The following is a 16,547-nucleotide window of genomic DNA, read 5'->3' as shown; positions in this document are numbered from 1 at the left end:
ATATATATATATATATCAATAATATAATTTATTAATAATAATGTATTAATAATAATAATATTGATTATTGCGCAGGCCAGATAAAAAATAGAGTTAATTATTTAATTTAAATTACATTGTTATGTCTCTACCTGCTGATATAACATGGTTTTTGAGTTTTTTTACTTTAAATCTGTTATGTAAAAAATGTCGAGGCCACATTAAAACATCTAAAATCTGAGAGTTGTGCCGTCCTTTTGACAGGCCAGTTAAACTCTTCCCTTTCTCCAACACTCTGAAGACGACAGCCCGCTTGTCTTAACAGGTTTATTGGATAGTAGGAAAGTGTGAAACTGAACGCACATTTACATCTAATCTGTATCTACACACGCTGCACGGCGATCAGTCAAAGAACTACTCCATCCAATGTAAAAAAAAAAATATCGACACAAGCACAAAACAATCCCATCAGATTCAATCTAAAGATCAATAAGATAAAGTAAAAACAAATTTACATACTCACGATGCTGCGTTAGGCGTGAGACATTTATCCGGTTCTCCATAGAACCGCCCTCTGTCTCCATGGTAACACGACGCTCTAGCTAAGCAGCTGGGATTCTTAAATAACCACGTCATAGAATGCAGGGAGCATCTGTTTCTAAATAAATTATATAAATAAATCTGCTTTTTTTTTTCAAATAATAAAACATGTGTCTATGCTAACTTTTTATTCCATGTATCACTGTATGTCAGTTCATTTGCAGATTAAGAATATTAAACCCCCCTGGCTGACAGATCCACCCACTGATTAAAGGCCTCTCCACAGGCACAGCTGTAACCTGATGAAATCACTCCCCAAAATGAGGGAAATACAGCTTTGAATCATGTTTGCTCTCCTTAGTACATCTGCATGTACATATATGAAAAAAAAACTTATAAGAAAAACAATTGAATGAATGTAAAAACTTTGTAAGATGTTGATTTTCAAACGTTTAAGATGATATGAAAACAAAAGATTATAAGAGAAAGACATAAACAAAGGGAAAGACAGTCGGATTGATCAACTTTATTTAAAAAAATAAATATAAAAGTCATATATAAAGAGTGTAAAAAACAAAAACGACACATGATCAAAAGGCAGAAACAGACTGAGCAAAGCTTGCTGAATTTAAAACTTTCTGTAAACAGATTTGCGAACACAAGCACTGTGTGGTTTCTTATCGCAGCAGTCAAAGCTGTCAGAGGTGTTAACAAGCTTCACACGATTCATTCAGCTCACAGCAATAAAAAAAAAAGAAAGATCTGAAGCTCTGACAGCTGGAGACGAGAGGAGAGCCTCTCTCCCAGCAAACACTCCACTCAGAAGGCAGCCAGCCGGCTCCGTCAGCCCTCCGTCTCCCAGACATCCACCATCCTCCTCCAGAGCTCAGGCAGCTCACAGAGTCAGGACCCTGGACTGATGTGGCCTCCTCCTGCCCATTTCTGCTGAGCAGCCTGTGTCAGACTGTGCAGCAGCTCTCTAATGTGTCTGAAGCTTTAGGAGCCAGGTGGTCCTCAGTCGTTGACTGACAGCCCAAAGAGCTGCATCAGCTCCTTGTTGTCCGGGTCGATGAGGTCTGCCGGCTTCTCCCCACAGTCGTTCTCCAGCTCGGGGTCAGCCCCTAACGAGAGGAGGTATCTGAAAGGAACAGAATGTAGTCCTTTGAGTGAAAGAGAACCTAAGAACCATGCTCCAGTGTTGGGAGGGTCAGCGAGGTGCAAGCATGCAGCAGATCATCCAGCTTCGCTTACGTCTGTGACGTAGGAGGTCCACTGTGTGTGTGTTGGTATGTGCTTGCAAAGTGTAAGCATGTAACATCATCTGGCTCTGAAACGAATCAATCTTTGTGTCTCTGAAGCTGAAGCTACAAACTTCTACTTCCAGTTTTGCAGCTATTACAGAATTCTTGATGCCTACCGTGCAATGTGAGGGAAGCCGTCGCTGCAGGCCATGTGCAGCGGGGTCCAGCCCTCCTCGTCTCTCTGGTGGATGTCAGCTCCATATTGGACCAGCAGCTTCACACACTCCAGGTTCCCGGACAGCACGGCCTCGTGGATGGCTGCCATGCCTGTGCGGAGAGGGGAACCAAAGAGCAGTTCGGTCATCAAAACCAAAAGTGCATGCAGGAGCATGGCTTATGTAGGAGTCTCCTCAGCTCTCACCAGAGTGGTAGATGGTGTCCAGTTGGACCCTTTTGGCCCGAATGAAAAGTCCAATCCTCTCCAGCTCACCATGTCGCACATAGTCCTGGAAGACGATATCATTGGGGAAGTGGACGCTCCGGATGGGCTTCAGAGACGCGGAGCTCTTGCAGGAGACGGGGACTGTGTAGGCTTTGATTCCGATGGCCTGAGATGTGGGGCACTGGTAGTACTTCATTGTGGAGTCTGGTTTTTCTTCAGAGGCTTTCTAAATCCTGACTTCTTTTAGGTCTTGATGAGTCCTTGTCAGAGTGGCTCTCTTGCTGCTCAGTGATGAGTGGGGTGTGTGGCCTCCCTGCGGGTCTCTTTATACTCTCTGTCAGGTTATTTTAAGACGCGCCGGCTCACAGACATGAGATGTGGAAGATGAGTAGCAGCACCCCTCCTCCTCATCCTCCTCCGCCGGGCTGTGGTCCTCCCAGTAGCCAGTCACAGACCTCTAAAACAGCTCATCTCTCAGCGGACATGACAGCCAGTAACCCCCGCCTCTGTTGTCACCCCTGCACATTCTTAGATGTTGTCCACTTAAAGATAGTAGTGACATCCTGCCAGCGGAGGGAGGGAGGGAGGGAGGCTGGAGGCTTCTAGTAAACACCACGCAGGATAAAAGTGGTTTATTGCCGGAGTGTGTGGAGGGGTGAAGGGCCATGCGTGGGCTGTTTACATATACATGCAAGAAAGATGGCCGTCATCGTGGTCATGTATCATAATTGTGAGCATCTCCTCATGACTGTGATGTAAGTTGGTCCTTTTAGGAGCTGCAGACATTCATGATTCCCAGACAACGAATCCTAAGGACCCAGACTTTCTTGCACTGTCACCATGAAGCAGGGGTTAGTCTTGTTGAGTGAAATCCGATTTGGTTCAGATGATTAAATTCCCTACCACATATATACATGTATATATACATGTATATATACGTATATGTATATATATATATACATATATATATGTATATATATACATATATATATATGTATATATACGTATGTATATATGTGGTAGGGAATTTAATCATCTGAACCAAATCGGATTTCACTCAACAAGACTAACCCCTGCTTCATGGTGACAGTGCAAGAAAGTCTGGGTCCTATATATATACATATATATATATATACATGTATATATACGTATATATACATATACGTATATGTATATATATATATACATATATATACATATACATATACATATATATATGTATATATATATATATGTATATATATATATATATATATACATATATATATATGTATATATACGTATGTATATATGTGTATATATATATATAAGATAATTCTTTATTAGTCCCCCACATATGGGAAATTCACAAAAAACAGGTTCCACCAAGATTTGAACTCAGATCGCTGGATTCAGAGTCCAGAATGCTAACCATTACACCATGGAACCACTATAGCAAGGGAGCAAGGGAGGGTCCTTCAGTCTCTATCAGTCCTAATCTAAAAAGATCAATCAGCATCTATTGGCAAAATGCTAACATGATACATGCTACATTATCGTTGTGTAAGAAAGAGGAAAGTCTGTTTTTATTATAAAACATGAACTTAAATGTTTCATTTATGTACACAACTTAGTTCTATTCACTTAACTACAACAGCATGAACAGGAAGTGACAACTTTAAAGAACAGGCACATTAAAAAAAAAAAAAAATAGCTGGCACCTGATTGGTTGAAAGATCCGTCAGGCAGAGGTAGCCTCAAACAATCAGATCAAAGCAGAATGAGATGTTCTTGAGCATAACTGGAGGAAAATAACACCAGCATTTTATACCATGAACAACCAAAGAAAAAAATAAAAACTGGAGACACAGGTATCGTTTTATTTTTTTTGTTTATTGGCCACCATTTCACGTTTTTTTCCACATTAATTTGGATATGATGGAATGCTTTGTTAGGTTTCCCCCACCGCTGTTCAGCTGACAGACATCGCCTTGCTCTACTCAGGTCTCCCCTCCCTGCCACAACAACAAACACACCACACACACTCTTCTGTTCATGGATGACCAGAAAATATGAACCAATCATTCAGCTCAGCAACACATTCGTCTCACACATACAGACACACACACACACGGCAACAAAGGTGCCGGTAGAGCCAAAGGAGATGCAGGAGGTACAGTGTGTGGTGGTGGTGGTGGTGGTGGGGGGGATGGGGCTGTGAAACCGTTCCCTCCCTGTTAAACAGGCACATCTCAGACCGACCCGACTGACCAGTTCCAATCTCTGTCTGCTTTAGTAACCACAGTGAATCTCTGATTAGGCATGAATGCAGTGCGACCTATCAGAACGCATCCCAGGTCTGAGAGTGTGTCCCAGGGCCAACTCTGCCCCGACAGAACCAACCGGCAGCAGCTGGGCACCATGACGGTACATCATTTAAAAAAAAAAAAAAAAAAAAAAAAAAAAAAAAAAAACAAAGACCTAAATTAAAAAAATACAAGAACGGCCGAGTGAGAACAATTAAATAAAAGAGTTAATCCTTGTTCCTTTTTTTTTTTTTTTTTTTTTTAAAGAAAACACATTGTCAGTAGCCGTGCTGAAATGAGGAGACGCAACCGAGATATGTGGGAATGAAAATAAGTGGCCCCCCTTCTGAATGAAAGAAAGTAAAATTGTTGGTCTCAGCTACAAATGGAGTGGGGGTGGGGGCTTTGTGCTGCCCTGTGGGGGGGGGGTTATTATTTTAGTGACAACATTACAAAAGAAAAACATCTATCGGATGGCCCCTTGTCCCCTGAGTGATCAGTCCGTACAAAAACCACCACACAAACTCCACCACCACCAGAGGGAGAGGAACACCGGCAGCAGCCCCCCCACCCCCCACTTTACCTACACTCACTCTGAACAAAAACATTTTTATTTTATTTTATTTTATTTTTTTTTTAAAGAGGAGGGGGAGCCATCTAACATTTCAAAACTGGATCTCAATGCCATTTTTTTTTTTTACATTTGGTTTAAAAGATACAAGGCAGACAGCTGATGTAGACAAGGCATTGAGGTCTCCCATAGAGGTGGTGCGCTGTTCCACAGAGTCCCCCCCCCCCCCCCCCTCCTCCTCCTCCTCTCCAGGTGGGACAACACCAGTCGGGCCAGAAGGTTGGAGACAGATGGACTGACTGACTGAATGACTGGCGGGCTGGCAATCAGGCCGGCTTTACTGACTGATAGAGAGGCAGTTAAAGGGGAAATATTAATGTTCACAGGACAGGGAAGGTCCATGAGGAAGTGAAGGTGGTGATGGTGACTGGTTGAAGGTTTTCGGGCGGGACTCGTCTCCTCTCTCTCTCTCTCTCTCTCTCTCTCTCTCTCCCCTTTTCTCCCCTCAGCCGGTGCTTACAACTCGTCGTGTCCGTCGTCGTCCTCACCATCGGTTTCCTCACCCGCATCTTCCAAATCCTGCAGAGCAGAGGGGACTGATATAAGGGATGTCAGGTAAAACTACTCTCTACAGCCTCTAGTGGACACGTGTTGAACTGCAGCTAACTGTACCAGCTTTGACAAGCAAGGCCGTGTGATGTCGTGAACAAACATTCTTCGTCACTCTGCAGAATGTGCCGTCATCACGGTCATAATCTCGTCACCTGAATGACATCTGGCTTTTTTTTTTTACAGGTGGAGTAAATAAAGGGAGGTGTCGGATATGAAAAGGCGCTAATGTTGACCACAGCGCTGCACGTGCCACTTTCATATAGAGGCTGGGGTCACCAGGCAAAGCCCGGTAAACAGCTCCGACAGCTGCAGGAGGCATTAGAGGGCTGCAGTTGACCGGGCTGCAGTTACACTTCTGGGAAAAAGGCGTGGTGGTAAATAGTGGAGTGGGTAGGTGGGCGTTAGTAGAGAGGATCCCCCTGATACTGTGGACTTTATGGGAGGATAGGAGGTCAGAGAGAATGTGCATCTCTACATCCTATAATCTCTAAATGTGGGAGAGTAGTTTTGCTGAGAAACTGATTTCCTATCCAACTATAAATGTTATAATCTTAGGTTTCATAAAGCAGCAGTGGTATATAAATCCAGGTCTTGTGAGTCTGTTGTGGCAGCTTCAGACACGCCTCCAAAAGCAAATCTCCCACCTTTAGTGTAACATACTGAGATGTTTAGAGAAATCAGAGACGACATTTCAGTCTGTGCGACTACTTCAAAGTAAAAAAAAAGTCTTAAAGCTTTTCATGGTAGCTCTAATGATCTCACCTCTGGATCCAGCTCATCGTCCTCATCATCTGCTGCAGGAGCGCCGCCCTCCTTACCACCACTCTCCAGGAACTTGGTGAAACCTTCCAGTGTTCTCTCACCGTTGTAGTCAATGACCTGCCGATGAGATGTCAATGTGGATTCATTGTTTAACACAAGTAATTAAAGAAAATACAGTATTCATCTCAGGCACTGTGCAGACTGAAAGAACAGCCTGTTTTTCAGATGATCCTTGAATACATTATTATTGTTTGAGATTATTTTGCTGTGTTGTTGGCTGATCTGCAGCCTTGAACTGTGAACTGAGTGGTAACAGCTGTGCACAGTGGTGAAACCGTGTGACCGAGTCCCTGTGCTGCAGGACTTTATATTGGAGTGAATGATGATGCAAAAAGAGACGGAAGTGAAAAATGCTCAGAAGCTCGTCATGGTTCTGAGGAGTTAATGTGCATAAGAGTTAATACATATTAAGCATGAATGAACACTCTCTTTTACTGCACAGACCATAAACATGTTTGGCCTCTGACATTCTAACACGAGCCAATAAACATGGCGCTTAAAATGGTGCCAACAAATTCTGAAAGTCCAAAGTCTGGCGCTGAGCTATGAGCAGTGACACAGCAAAAACCAAAAAAGCCAAACGGATGGCTGCTAAAAACAAGTTCACGTGTGAAGAGGACGACCAGAGGACGACTGCAAAGCACCCGGTTTAATTGTTAGTGTCTTAATCCGACCATAAACGCCCTGCAGCACACAGCAGCTCTCAGCTGCCACTGCAGGCTCGTCCTTCCTTTTTCACCTTTCTCCTGCATGCTTCATCGAAGCAGGGTCAGTGGCTAGACTTCTACTATTGTCTACTACTGATTTAAGAAGAGCTAAAGGATGACTGGTTCATAAAGAGGCAGGTGCAGACCGAGTGAAATCATCAAGCAGGAATCTATAAGAACCAAACACCAAACATGCAGAAACTTACAAGGCCAGCAGGCTCGGGTTTCTGCACATGGTTATCACTGCTATATCAAGAGGCACTAATGATACTGAGGAGGCCCCTATGGCACCGATTTTTGGATCCAAATAACTACCCTGATCTCTATAACTCACAACTGCACTGGCACGTAATGACTAAGATAATTATTAAGGCTGGAAACGACGAGGACGGTTTTATCGCTCAGACCACAGAACGTGTTGACTGATGGAATGAATCTACAAACGTCTGTACAGACATTTAAGGCCTCTGAACACAAAGGCATCACTTGGTTAAAAAAATTTGGTCCAAAAATATCTGAGAAAACCACTTTTTTCTACGAGACCCCTTTAAAAATGTGCTGAAAATAAAGTGGTCACACCAAGAAGATTCTGTAAAAAGCTAAAAAATTCTGCACTCCTCAGCACATCTATGAAGCCATGATTAACTCGGGAGGTGACCAGCAGTCACATGACGATAATTCACTCAGTATTTGGCTGAAAAACTATTTTGAATTTTTATTTTTCGAAGCTTAGTCTCATCTGTGAAGATGTTAAACATTCCGATTCACGTTAGCGACATGCTACTTCCGGTTCACGGGGTGCGACACAGGACAAAAACTCCACCTAGTGGTTTGGAGGACAGCAAACATGCTGGATGAAGCCGGATTGAGTGCGGACACAAGTGTGTGCTAGCCAGATTTGAAAATAGGTCTGAACGCATCCAGCTTAAAGGCTGTCTGGGCTCAATCCTACTCTAGCTGGAATGACTTTCTCTAGTATGAACGGGGCCTCAATCTGCTCTGAGTTTAGAGGGCTGAGGGAAAGTAGTGCTTTAGCCACATATACAAATATCAGTGATGGGGCGCTCACCTTGTGTTCGTCTCCTGCAGGGAAGAACTTCAGAGTGGGGAAACTGTGGACTTTGACTGCCTCGATCTCATTAGCTGTGGAGTCCATCTTGGCCACGATGATGTCGGCGCTGTCCTTGTATTTCTCTCCAAGCTTGTCCCAGATGGGGGTCAGCTGTTTGCAGTGTCCACACCATGGTGCATCTGGAATACCACAAGAAACCAGAACCAGGGTGTTAGCAGAAAAAGTCAGAGGTGTAGAAAGTGAACATTTTTTCATATGCAATAACACCTCCTCTGCATTGAGCTTCAGATGCTTATATTGCTGGAAACAAGCGTACACACACTGGGCATGTCACGTGCAGCCTCAGCTTCACAGCCTCTCTAACCCTCTGACTGTAGTAAAACCCCCAGCTCACCTGTCAGGGAATACGGGCGTTCCCTGCTGTGCACGGCTGTCTGTAAGCTGCATTCGACAGCCAGAGATGGAAAATTCCTCCAGAAATAGTGCAAATTTAGATGCTATAAAAATAATCCTGCAGCTATGTTTAACCGGATCTTTTCAGCATCGGTGTCTGGTAGCAAATTAAATTGCAGCATGGGGTCAAGACTGCGCCTGGCTCTTAGATATTCAAAAAGGGTTTGACACTGGCAAAAGGAAAGAAGGGCAAGAGTCTGGTCTCAGTTTCTGAAGCTGGAGGCTCCCACCTACCCGCATACGTCTGGCAAAAATAACAAAAGCACGACAAAGAGAAAAGAGATTGTTCTCACAGAATTCCACAAAGACGTTCTTGGAGGAATCGAAGGCGACCTCCTCAAAGTTTTTGCCCACCAAAACCTTGACAGGGCTTTTGTCCCAGTCGTCAGGGATGTCCTGGCTCATGAGGTGGGGCTGTGACGGGAACAAAAAGGAATGGTTAAACCTCACAATAAAGAACAATCAGGAAAACACTAGACAGCTCGGCACAGTGGTGTTTTCTAGACGTGATTAATTAAGACTACAGGTGTGGCTGCTACAAACATCACTTTAAAAGTTGACTGCCTGCACCAAATAAAGAAATATAGGTTAAAAAAGTTAGAAGCATTGTCTTAGATCACCCACTACAGCATCATCCTTCACAGCATTAACAAGCTTAAGGCTATAATTGCCGATAGCATTCCAACAAATGCCGGCACTCAGCATGTTTACACACAATTGTCCTCACTATGCCGGAAATTCAAACGTCAACCTCCAAGCTATTAATTAAGGACTGAGCACCATTATGAAGTCTATGTATAGGCTGATGCTCTGGTCTCTCACCTTCAGTTTGCCCTCGGTGAACAGTGTGCAGAATTGGGTGATGCTCTCCGCAGTGATGGCGTTGCTCTCAGGCTTGTATTTGGTCATCTCGTCCTCCAGGGTGATGAGGCGGATGGCGGGGCACTCCTCCTTCTTCAGGCCGAAGAACTCCAGGATGCGCTGGTTGTCATCGATGTCACTGTCGATGAAAATGAACAGGATCTGGAGAGAGGAGACAGTGTTTTTATCACATCATGTGATTGGTTCATCGTGTGCGGTCATTCACAGATCACCCACCTTTCCCTTGAATCCCTCTGCGGCTTTCTTAAACTGGTCCATTTTGTCCTGGAAGTCTGAGGCAGCTTTGGGCAAAAACATGAGGATGTGAGACTTGATGTCTCCACCGAAGATTTTAGGGGCCGTCTGCAGAAAAACAGGAGACATGTCAGACACCCCGCACCTCTTATTTTGGGTGCAGGTAGTGTGGAGTGTAACGGTGCCGCTGATTACCTGCTCTGTGAACTCAATGACCAGAGGCAGCTGGTTGGCCTTGACGAACGCCAGGAGTTTCTCTTTGGTCAGCTCTCCATCAAAGGTGTTGCGGCCTTCGTCAAACTGAACAGGAACACATGGAAACGCTTAGATACAAATATTGTCCACCTGGTGTCACATCTAATCTGCCTGTGAACACCAAACATAGATTTACCAGACAAACCACTTGAAAATCCCACAGTGACTCCCAGCAGGACAAACAGGCTTTTACTGGGTGTTTAAGAATAGCAGCGGTACAGCTGTGCCAAGCAGCTCTTTACTGGCACACAATAGGAGAATGGACATTTTGGCCAGTGGCATGCAGCCAGCCCTGCAGGCACTGAAACTTAAGCTTCAAACCCTTTCCCCCCCTCTCGTTGAAATAAACAAGCAGAGGATGCTGGCTGTTTATTAAGACTGAGCTCCTGCTTTGGGAGGGTTTGCTTAGCGGCAGCCTGGCATGTCAGCAGTGTCTGTATCAGGATACAGTTACTGACAGGAATCAGAGGCCAGACAATGGCAGCAGGAGGACCAGGCCTGTGCCAAGATGAAAGACGATGATCCTGCACTGAGATATTTAAAGACGGAGCGCCCAGGGTTGCATAAAACCATCATTTTCATTAATGAACAATACCAAACTACCTCTTTGAGAGGAACAACGCGGCGCGTGTTTGCCGCTGAGAATGTTTAAGAAGGTATATGTGCAGAATCATCCGATGGTCCTTCAACACCTCATGTGTGACTTCTGTCAGATAATCTGGACACCTGACACCTGGGAAAAGGTTGTTCATACTGATTCTACTTTATTCATATTTACAATAATAATCATTCTGTCTGATGTACTGCATTCTTTTGCTTTCTCTCCTCTCTCTTTTACCCCCACCACTGTATCTACCTCCAATCCTCCTCTACCCAGCCAACCCCTGCTCGAGGTTTCTTCCCGTCAAAGGACTTTTTCCTGCAACTGTTTAAAAGCTGTTTCACACTCCACCAGAACAGAGAACTTTCTTCTTGCTCTGGGCGCTTCAAGAAGAAAAAGACGTCGCTTTGTTCTCGGAGTGCTTGTTTGGCAGAATCGGAAGCGGAAAAACGCTTCTCCACTAGTAAAGAATCCACACAGGTCAAACAATAAACTGTCTGCCAGAGCCATTGTTCAATCTATCATCATTCTACAAGCACGTACACACCCACCTCCCTGAACATTATCAGCTTGTTATCATCCCTCGTTCCGGTAAACAGATAACGTTCACCTGGACGGCCGTTCCCGTCATCGTTCAGCAGCGAAATGTGTTCAAAACCCGAGCGTGCGGCAGTGGGAGGGCCGTATGAGGAGTTCTGCACACACTTCTTGTAAAGTGTAAAAAGTCAGTAACGAAATGAACTTTGTTCTTCTCAATAGAGAAGAGAGAAGAAACGTTTTTTTGTTCTCGTGGAGTATAAACAAGCTTAACAGTTTGCCTGCCGGTCAGGCTTCAGGGTTTCTTTAAAGCACCTTTGACTGAAAAGGACGCTATACAAATAAAACTGAATCTGCCCTTCATTGTGACGTTTCCAAAGAGGCGTGGGACTATATGTTGCACTGAATAAAGAGCCCACAGTGCTCAGGGCTTCATAGGGTTAATGAGCATACTTGTTTGCGTGTGTGTTTTTTTTTTTTTTGATGGATAATCCGGACCTTGACCTAATTTGACAAATCTACACACTGACTAACATACAGGTATGCTGATAAGAAGGCATCATGATCTTCAACCCAGTTAGTAAAGGAAGGACTCAAGTGAATTCTGGGTAATATCACAGTTGTAAGACATACTGCGTCAGCTGTAATCCTTTCATTCTCTGCTCTTAGCCAATGAGAGCTTCCTAGAGGAAAGACCACAGCCTAATGCGGGTTTTCTTTGCTCATCACTCTTAGGTCATGCACTGATTATGTCAAGCAACAGGACCCTCACTGAAGTGCACGTCTGAAACGGCCTCAGACGAGCTAAAATAGTCTCAGAGAGCGAAGACTGTGAGGTCAACGGCATAGAATTACAAAGGTGTAGATCAGAAACGGTGCAGCCTCCTCCTTCAGCTGCCTCACCATGCGTGCTGCGTGTGAACGTTTCATAAGCTGATGCACAAATAAACTCCTCACTTCTGGATAGAAATCATGTGTCAGTGAATCTTACAGGAATGCCCTGTAACCCATGTTTTCCCCATGTTTGTGGAGAAGTTAAAGGTAGGGTAGGAGATTTCTTTCTGATGCACTTTTTGTTAAATTAGTGTAACTTCTCTTTACAATCCGATAGCAGCCGATTAGTTCAGCAGTTTTGCTTTAAAATGAAGAATATGAATCATCTGTGGAAGCTATAAAACACTAAAAACATCAGCCAATCCTCCGGGTGGACCCTGTAGAAGTATTGGCTGGTTGTCACTCTCTTCCTGCTCTGTAGCACCAGAGAGGTACGTGCATGATGGCCGTCTTCAGGTGATGCGTGTCCATGCGATTGGGAGGCGTGGCTTCGGGGTGAGCCCCGAGAGAAAGGGGTGTGCGTTTACTTTCCAAATCTGGCTGACTCTCACTGAGTTTTCAAAATCTCCTACCCTCCCTTTAAGAAATAAAACATGTATTCACCTTCTTGAAGAGAACAATGCTGTCCTTGGACACCTCAAACTTGGAATACACATCATCGCTGGAGGTCATGGCGAATGGAATATCGTCAGTGGCTTCAGCAGCTTTTTCATAGGCCTTGGCTCCATCAGAGGAAGCATCCTAAACACATGGAAACTCTTTTTAGGATGACGCCCCAGTGATGTGTGAGGAAGGAACAAAGTATGACACCATTTCAAAATCCCACCTTAAAGAAACCGATGACTGCGACTTCGTTGTCAGCGATAAGAGACTCTGCCTCAGAGACCCCGGTCAGGGTGGCGACGGCGGGCCCTGTGCGCTTCTTCAACCAGCCGACGATGTCGTCAGCCTGCCTGCCAGCTGCAACACAACAAAGCACAGTACTCCTTAATTTAGGGGTCTGAAATGTGGGGAAAATAAGGGTCCGTGAATAACGACGAATCTTAGCAAGTTAAACACTACAGGGCCTGGCTGCAACAGATGTTTAAATACATCTACAAACTCCCTGCTGTGGTCAAAATGGAGGCGTAGAGGCGGAAAGACACCCTTCATAAATTTACTGGTGAGAAAAAAAAAAAAAAAGCTGACAGCAGCACTTCTGGCGGCACTCATGTGTTTATGAAATCCAAACATATTCTTGTGTCACCCAAATAAAGATTATCCAGAGTTCTGAGGCTGTCACAAACATGTTTACTTTCCTCTGGAGTGAGGCTGCTGCAGTTAAAACGGACCCGGTTTGTCAGATTGAACCGGTGATGCAACACAGTCGAAATTTCACCGTTTCAGAAATGCATGCTGATGAAGCGATACAGTTTGGGTGCAGAGCTTTGAGGTCTGAGGCAGCGCATGGGAGACGGGAGAGAAGGGTTTTTCTAGACACTGGGATTTAAGTCAGAGTGGTTATTTCCACAAAAGTACTTCCATGTGGCTCCGAGCCCAGCCCAGCCCAGGCCGGCCCAGGCCAGCGGAGGAGTGCGACGTGAAGAAATGCACATACCTCAGAGAGAGAGAGCATGAGAGGAACGTGTGGAGCATGCCCAGCCCACTTTTTTTTGATTCATGCATGCTGCTGGAAGCCAATTGGTCGAGATACTAATTATGCAGCTCTGCAGATCATATAACAAAAATGAGGAAAGTCAATCTCAGGCCTGGCATAGGTTTGTTTGACCTGATTTATTTGCAATCTAGGATGCATATTATTATATAATTTAATGATATAATATCCACTGGGCTGTTTACACCAGCTGCTGCTGCTCAGCATTTTTTTTCTTTATGTTAAAAACAACAAGATAGAGGTCACAAGGTGGCATGAGACATGTGACCTACTGTGACCTGACCTGCAACATTACATTGTTCAGAGCCAGAAAATGTAAAAAAAAAAATATGATTATTTGACTTTACACATTTGGATGGTCCTTGAAAGTATCATGTATTTACCCAAACCTAAGCTTAAAATGATTATTTTATTATATGATTTCTTTCACTCTAATGTTGCACATAGAGATGATAATAAATGCTTCCGTGTTACTCTGCACAAAGACATGCATGAGTTCTCCGTTTGTACCCATGTGATTGTGACGTTTCCATAGAGGAGCAGGACTTAAAGTAAACACCGAGTCCATACTGACTGAAAACTGCTAAGACTTCCAGGATTACAGTCATTTATAAATGGTTGCAAACTTAATTAAAATGTTAAAAAATACTCTATAACTCACCGGAGTACTCTTTGGGAGACTCCTTCTCTCCGCCCTTGAAGAACTTGATGGTGGGGTATCCCCGCACACCGTATTCTTGGGCCAGCTCAGTCTCCTCCGTGGCATCCACTTTACCCAGGCGGATATCTGAACCCTCAGCCTTTAGCATGCCGGCGGCCTTGGCGTACTCCGGAGCCAGGGCCTTGCAGTGACCACACCATGGAGCATCTGTGCATGGGGTGGGGGATAAAGACAGAGGTTTGTGTTGTGGTCGACGATAAGGAAAGAGGAAGCAAAACTTACAGTCGATCATGAGATATAAAACATATATTTCCACTTTCTACAACACAGAAAAATATACAGATGTATGTTCGACTTCCTTTAAGATGGTTAAGACGTTTTTTTTTTTGTTATTCTCATGTTAATTTGTGAACCATGGGGTCTAAAAGTGTCTTTAAAAGCCTGAATACTCGGCCTAATCTGATCATCAGAAGTGACACGTCAAATAAAAGTGACCTGCGTTGCATCATCTGTAACTCTTGACAAATAACACAACTTCCTTGTCTCAGCTCGGTCAATAAAAAGTCATGCACAGATGAACTTTTGTAAAAAAAAAAAAAAAAAAAAAAAGTACACGTCAACCTAGCGGCGCAGAGGTCCCGCCCAGCTGAGGGATACGTGGGCAAACAAAAGCCTTCATCCCTCCATTGGACGTGCTCTCACACACGGACACCTCTGACTGGTCCAAACGTGTGTCACACGACATGTGAACAGGTCAAACTATCTGACAAAAGTGAGGCGGGATGGGCCTGCAGGCTGTTAAAACTCCAAACTCCCCCAAGACAAATAAAAAAAACTAATCCCGTTAGCAGAAAAATAATCTGCTCCAAAACAAGAGCGGGATTAAAATGAGAGGAATCACTCACTCTGCATGAAAACTGAAAGTCACAATATGAAACCAACCCCGGCTGCAATAGAAACCCAAAAGAGATTTACTCGTACTCACAGCGTTAATAACGTTATTATTACAGCAGAAAAGTGAGTAAATGACGCTACTGCACAAGTTTCTGATTAGCAACACTAGCTAACTCATCTGAGACCGCTCCGAGGTTTAGAAACGTTAAAGCAAACGGTTAAATGACAGGATTCATGTCGTGGGTCACTGCGCTGTGTCAGGTTTTGTGTCTTTTTCAGAATTCGTTCAGACTCCGGGGATAACTCGGTGCTAGCTAGTTAGTCCTACAAAGTGAAAACTCTTAATAAACGTCGTTTCTTCGCCGCAGCTGAACAACAGCTGGTCCACAACTGCGTTCTTTTCATTGTAGAATCGAAGCCGACATGATTGTGTTAGCAGCTTCCAGCAGCAACTTGTCACAAGTGTCAAAGTTTAATGCTAACATCAGGCTTAAAAAAAAAAGCTAGCTAGCACAGCTGCCGGTGTATCGGCAGAGGGGAGCTGGCGTTAGCCGGAGAGGTTCTGCAGCTGTTTCCACTACTTACAGAATTCCACCAGGATGTTCGGGTGAGCCAGAAGAGCCTCGTCGAAGTTACTTTTCTTCAGCACCAGGACATCTTCCTCCTCGGGGATCTCAGCCCTGCTGGCCACAGCCAGTGTGCACAAGAGCAAAAACTTGAACATAGTTGCAGTCGACTGTTGTTGTTGTTGTTCCTAACGGAGAGAGAAAGGGGTGCAGACACGTCCAGCTACCGCTCGGGTTGGGATTTGGTCTTCGTTTGTGGTCTTTGCCGTGTTTAAAGGTTGGGAGAGTAGCTGGTATTTTGTGTCTACCGCTTCTAACGTGGCAGTGCACGCAGAAACCGGAGGGGTCAGGCGTACTGCGCATGCGCCTTTATCAGGGCGAAAGCAGTTCGTGTTGAAATGTGACTGGACCGCAGCGCGCGCTACCTGGAAGTGAAACAGAGAGAGAGAGAGAGAGAGGGAGGCTGCGCCCTGCCGGCTCCACATCTGCGCGCGCACACACACACCATCAATATCAGCGCACACACAGACACACACACACACATCAACATCAGCGCGCGCGCGCACACACACACACACACACACACACACACACACACACACACATCAACATCAGCGCGCGCGCACACACACACACACACACATCAACATCAGCGCACACACAGACACACACACATCATCAACATCAGCGCGCGCGCACACACAC

General features: G+C 44.7%; 2 protein-coding genes across 2 annotated transcripts; both read right to left on the bottom strand.

Moving 5' to 3' along the window:
* Positions 1–1,031: 1,031 nt before the first annotated feature.
* ppp1r27b (protein phosphatase 1, regulatory subunit 27b) lies at positions 1,032–2,517 on the bottom strand. Its single transcript, XM_028408314.1, has 3 exons — positions 2,182–2,517; positions 1,937–2,087; positions 1,032–1,657 (listed from the first exon to the last, which is right to left on the bottom strand). The coding sequence occupies exons 1-3, from the start codon at positions 2,396–2,398 to the stop codon at positions 1,534–1,536; spliced, it is 492 nt and encodes a 163-aa protein (XP_028264115.1). The 5' UTR covers positions 2,399–2,517; the 3' UTR covers positions 1,032–1,533.
* Positions 2,518–4,728: 2,211 nt separating this feature from the next.
* Positions 4,729–16,197, bottom strand: p4hb (prolyl 4-hydroxylase, beta polypeptide). The gene is made up of 11 exons (XM_028407380.1): positions 15,862–16,197; positions 14,383–14,589; positions 12,894–13,027; positions 12,671–12,808; positions 10,036–10,140; positions 9,823–9,948; positions 9,547–9,747; positions 9,018–9,138; positions 8,269–8,450; positions 6,433–6,549; positions 4,729–5,637 (listed from the first exon to the last, which is right to left on the bottom strand). The coding sequence occupies exons 1-11, from the start codon at positions 15,998–16,000 to the stop codon at positions 5,575–5,577; spliced, it is 1,533 nt and encodes a 510-aa protein (XP_028263181.1). The 5' UTR covers positions 16,001–16,197; the 3' UTR covers positions 4,729–5,574.
* Positions 16,198–16,547: the final 350 nt, after the last annotated feature.

The sequence above is a fragment of the Parambassis ranga genome, chromosome 1, assembly GCF_900634625.1.
Source record: "Parambassis ranga chromosome 1, fParRan2.1, whole genome shotgun sequence".
Lineage (NCBI taxonomy): Eukaryota > Metazoa > Chordata > Actinopteri > Ambassidae > Parambassis > Parambassis ranga.
This window is presented reverse-complemented; position numbering and strand designations above follow the sequence as displayed.

What these genes read in the sequence shown, in the direction of transcription:
- ppp1r27b (XM_028408314.1), bottom strand. Translation starts at nt 2,398, where the DNA reads ATGAAGTACTACCAGTGCCCCACATCTCAGGCCATCGGAATCAAAGCC. An exon ending in GGACACCATCTACCACTCTG is followed by an intron (nt 2,088 to 2,181) that starts GTGAGAGCTGAG and finishes CTCTCCGCACAG; the next exon opens with GCATGGCAGCCATCCACGAG. An exon ending in GGCTTCCCTCACATTGCACG is followed by an intron (nt 1,658 to 1,936) that starts GTAGGCATCAAG and finishes TGTTCCTTTCAG; the next exon opens with ATACCTCCTCTCGTTAGGGG.
- p4hb (XM_028407380.1), bottom strand. Translation starts at nt 16,000, where the DNA reads ATGTTCAAGTTTTTGCTCTTGTGCACACTGGCTGTGGCCAGCAGGGCT. An exon ending in GAACGTCTTTGTGGAATTCT is followed by an intron (nt 8,451 to 9,017) that starts GTGAGAACAATC and finishes GTGGTATTCCAG; the next exon opens with ATGCACCATGGTGTGGACAC. An exon ending in CTGCAGGAGACGAACACAAG is followed by an intron (nt 6,550 to 8,268) that starts GTGAGCGCCCCA and finishes TCTCATCGGCAG; the next exon opens with GTCATTGACTACAACGGTGA.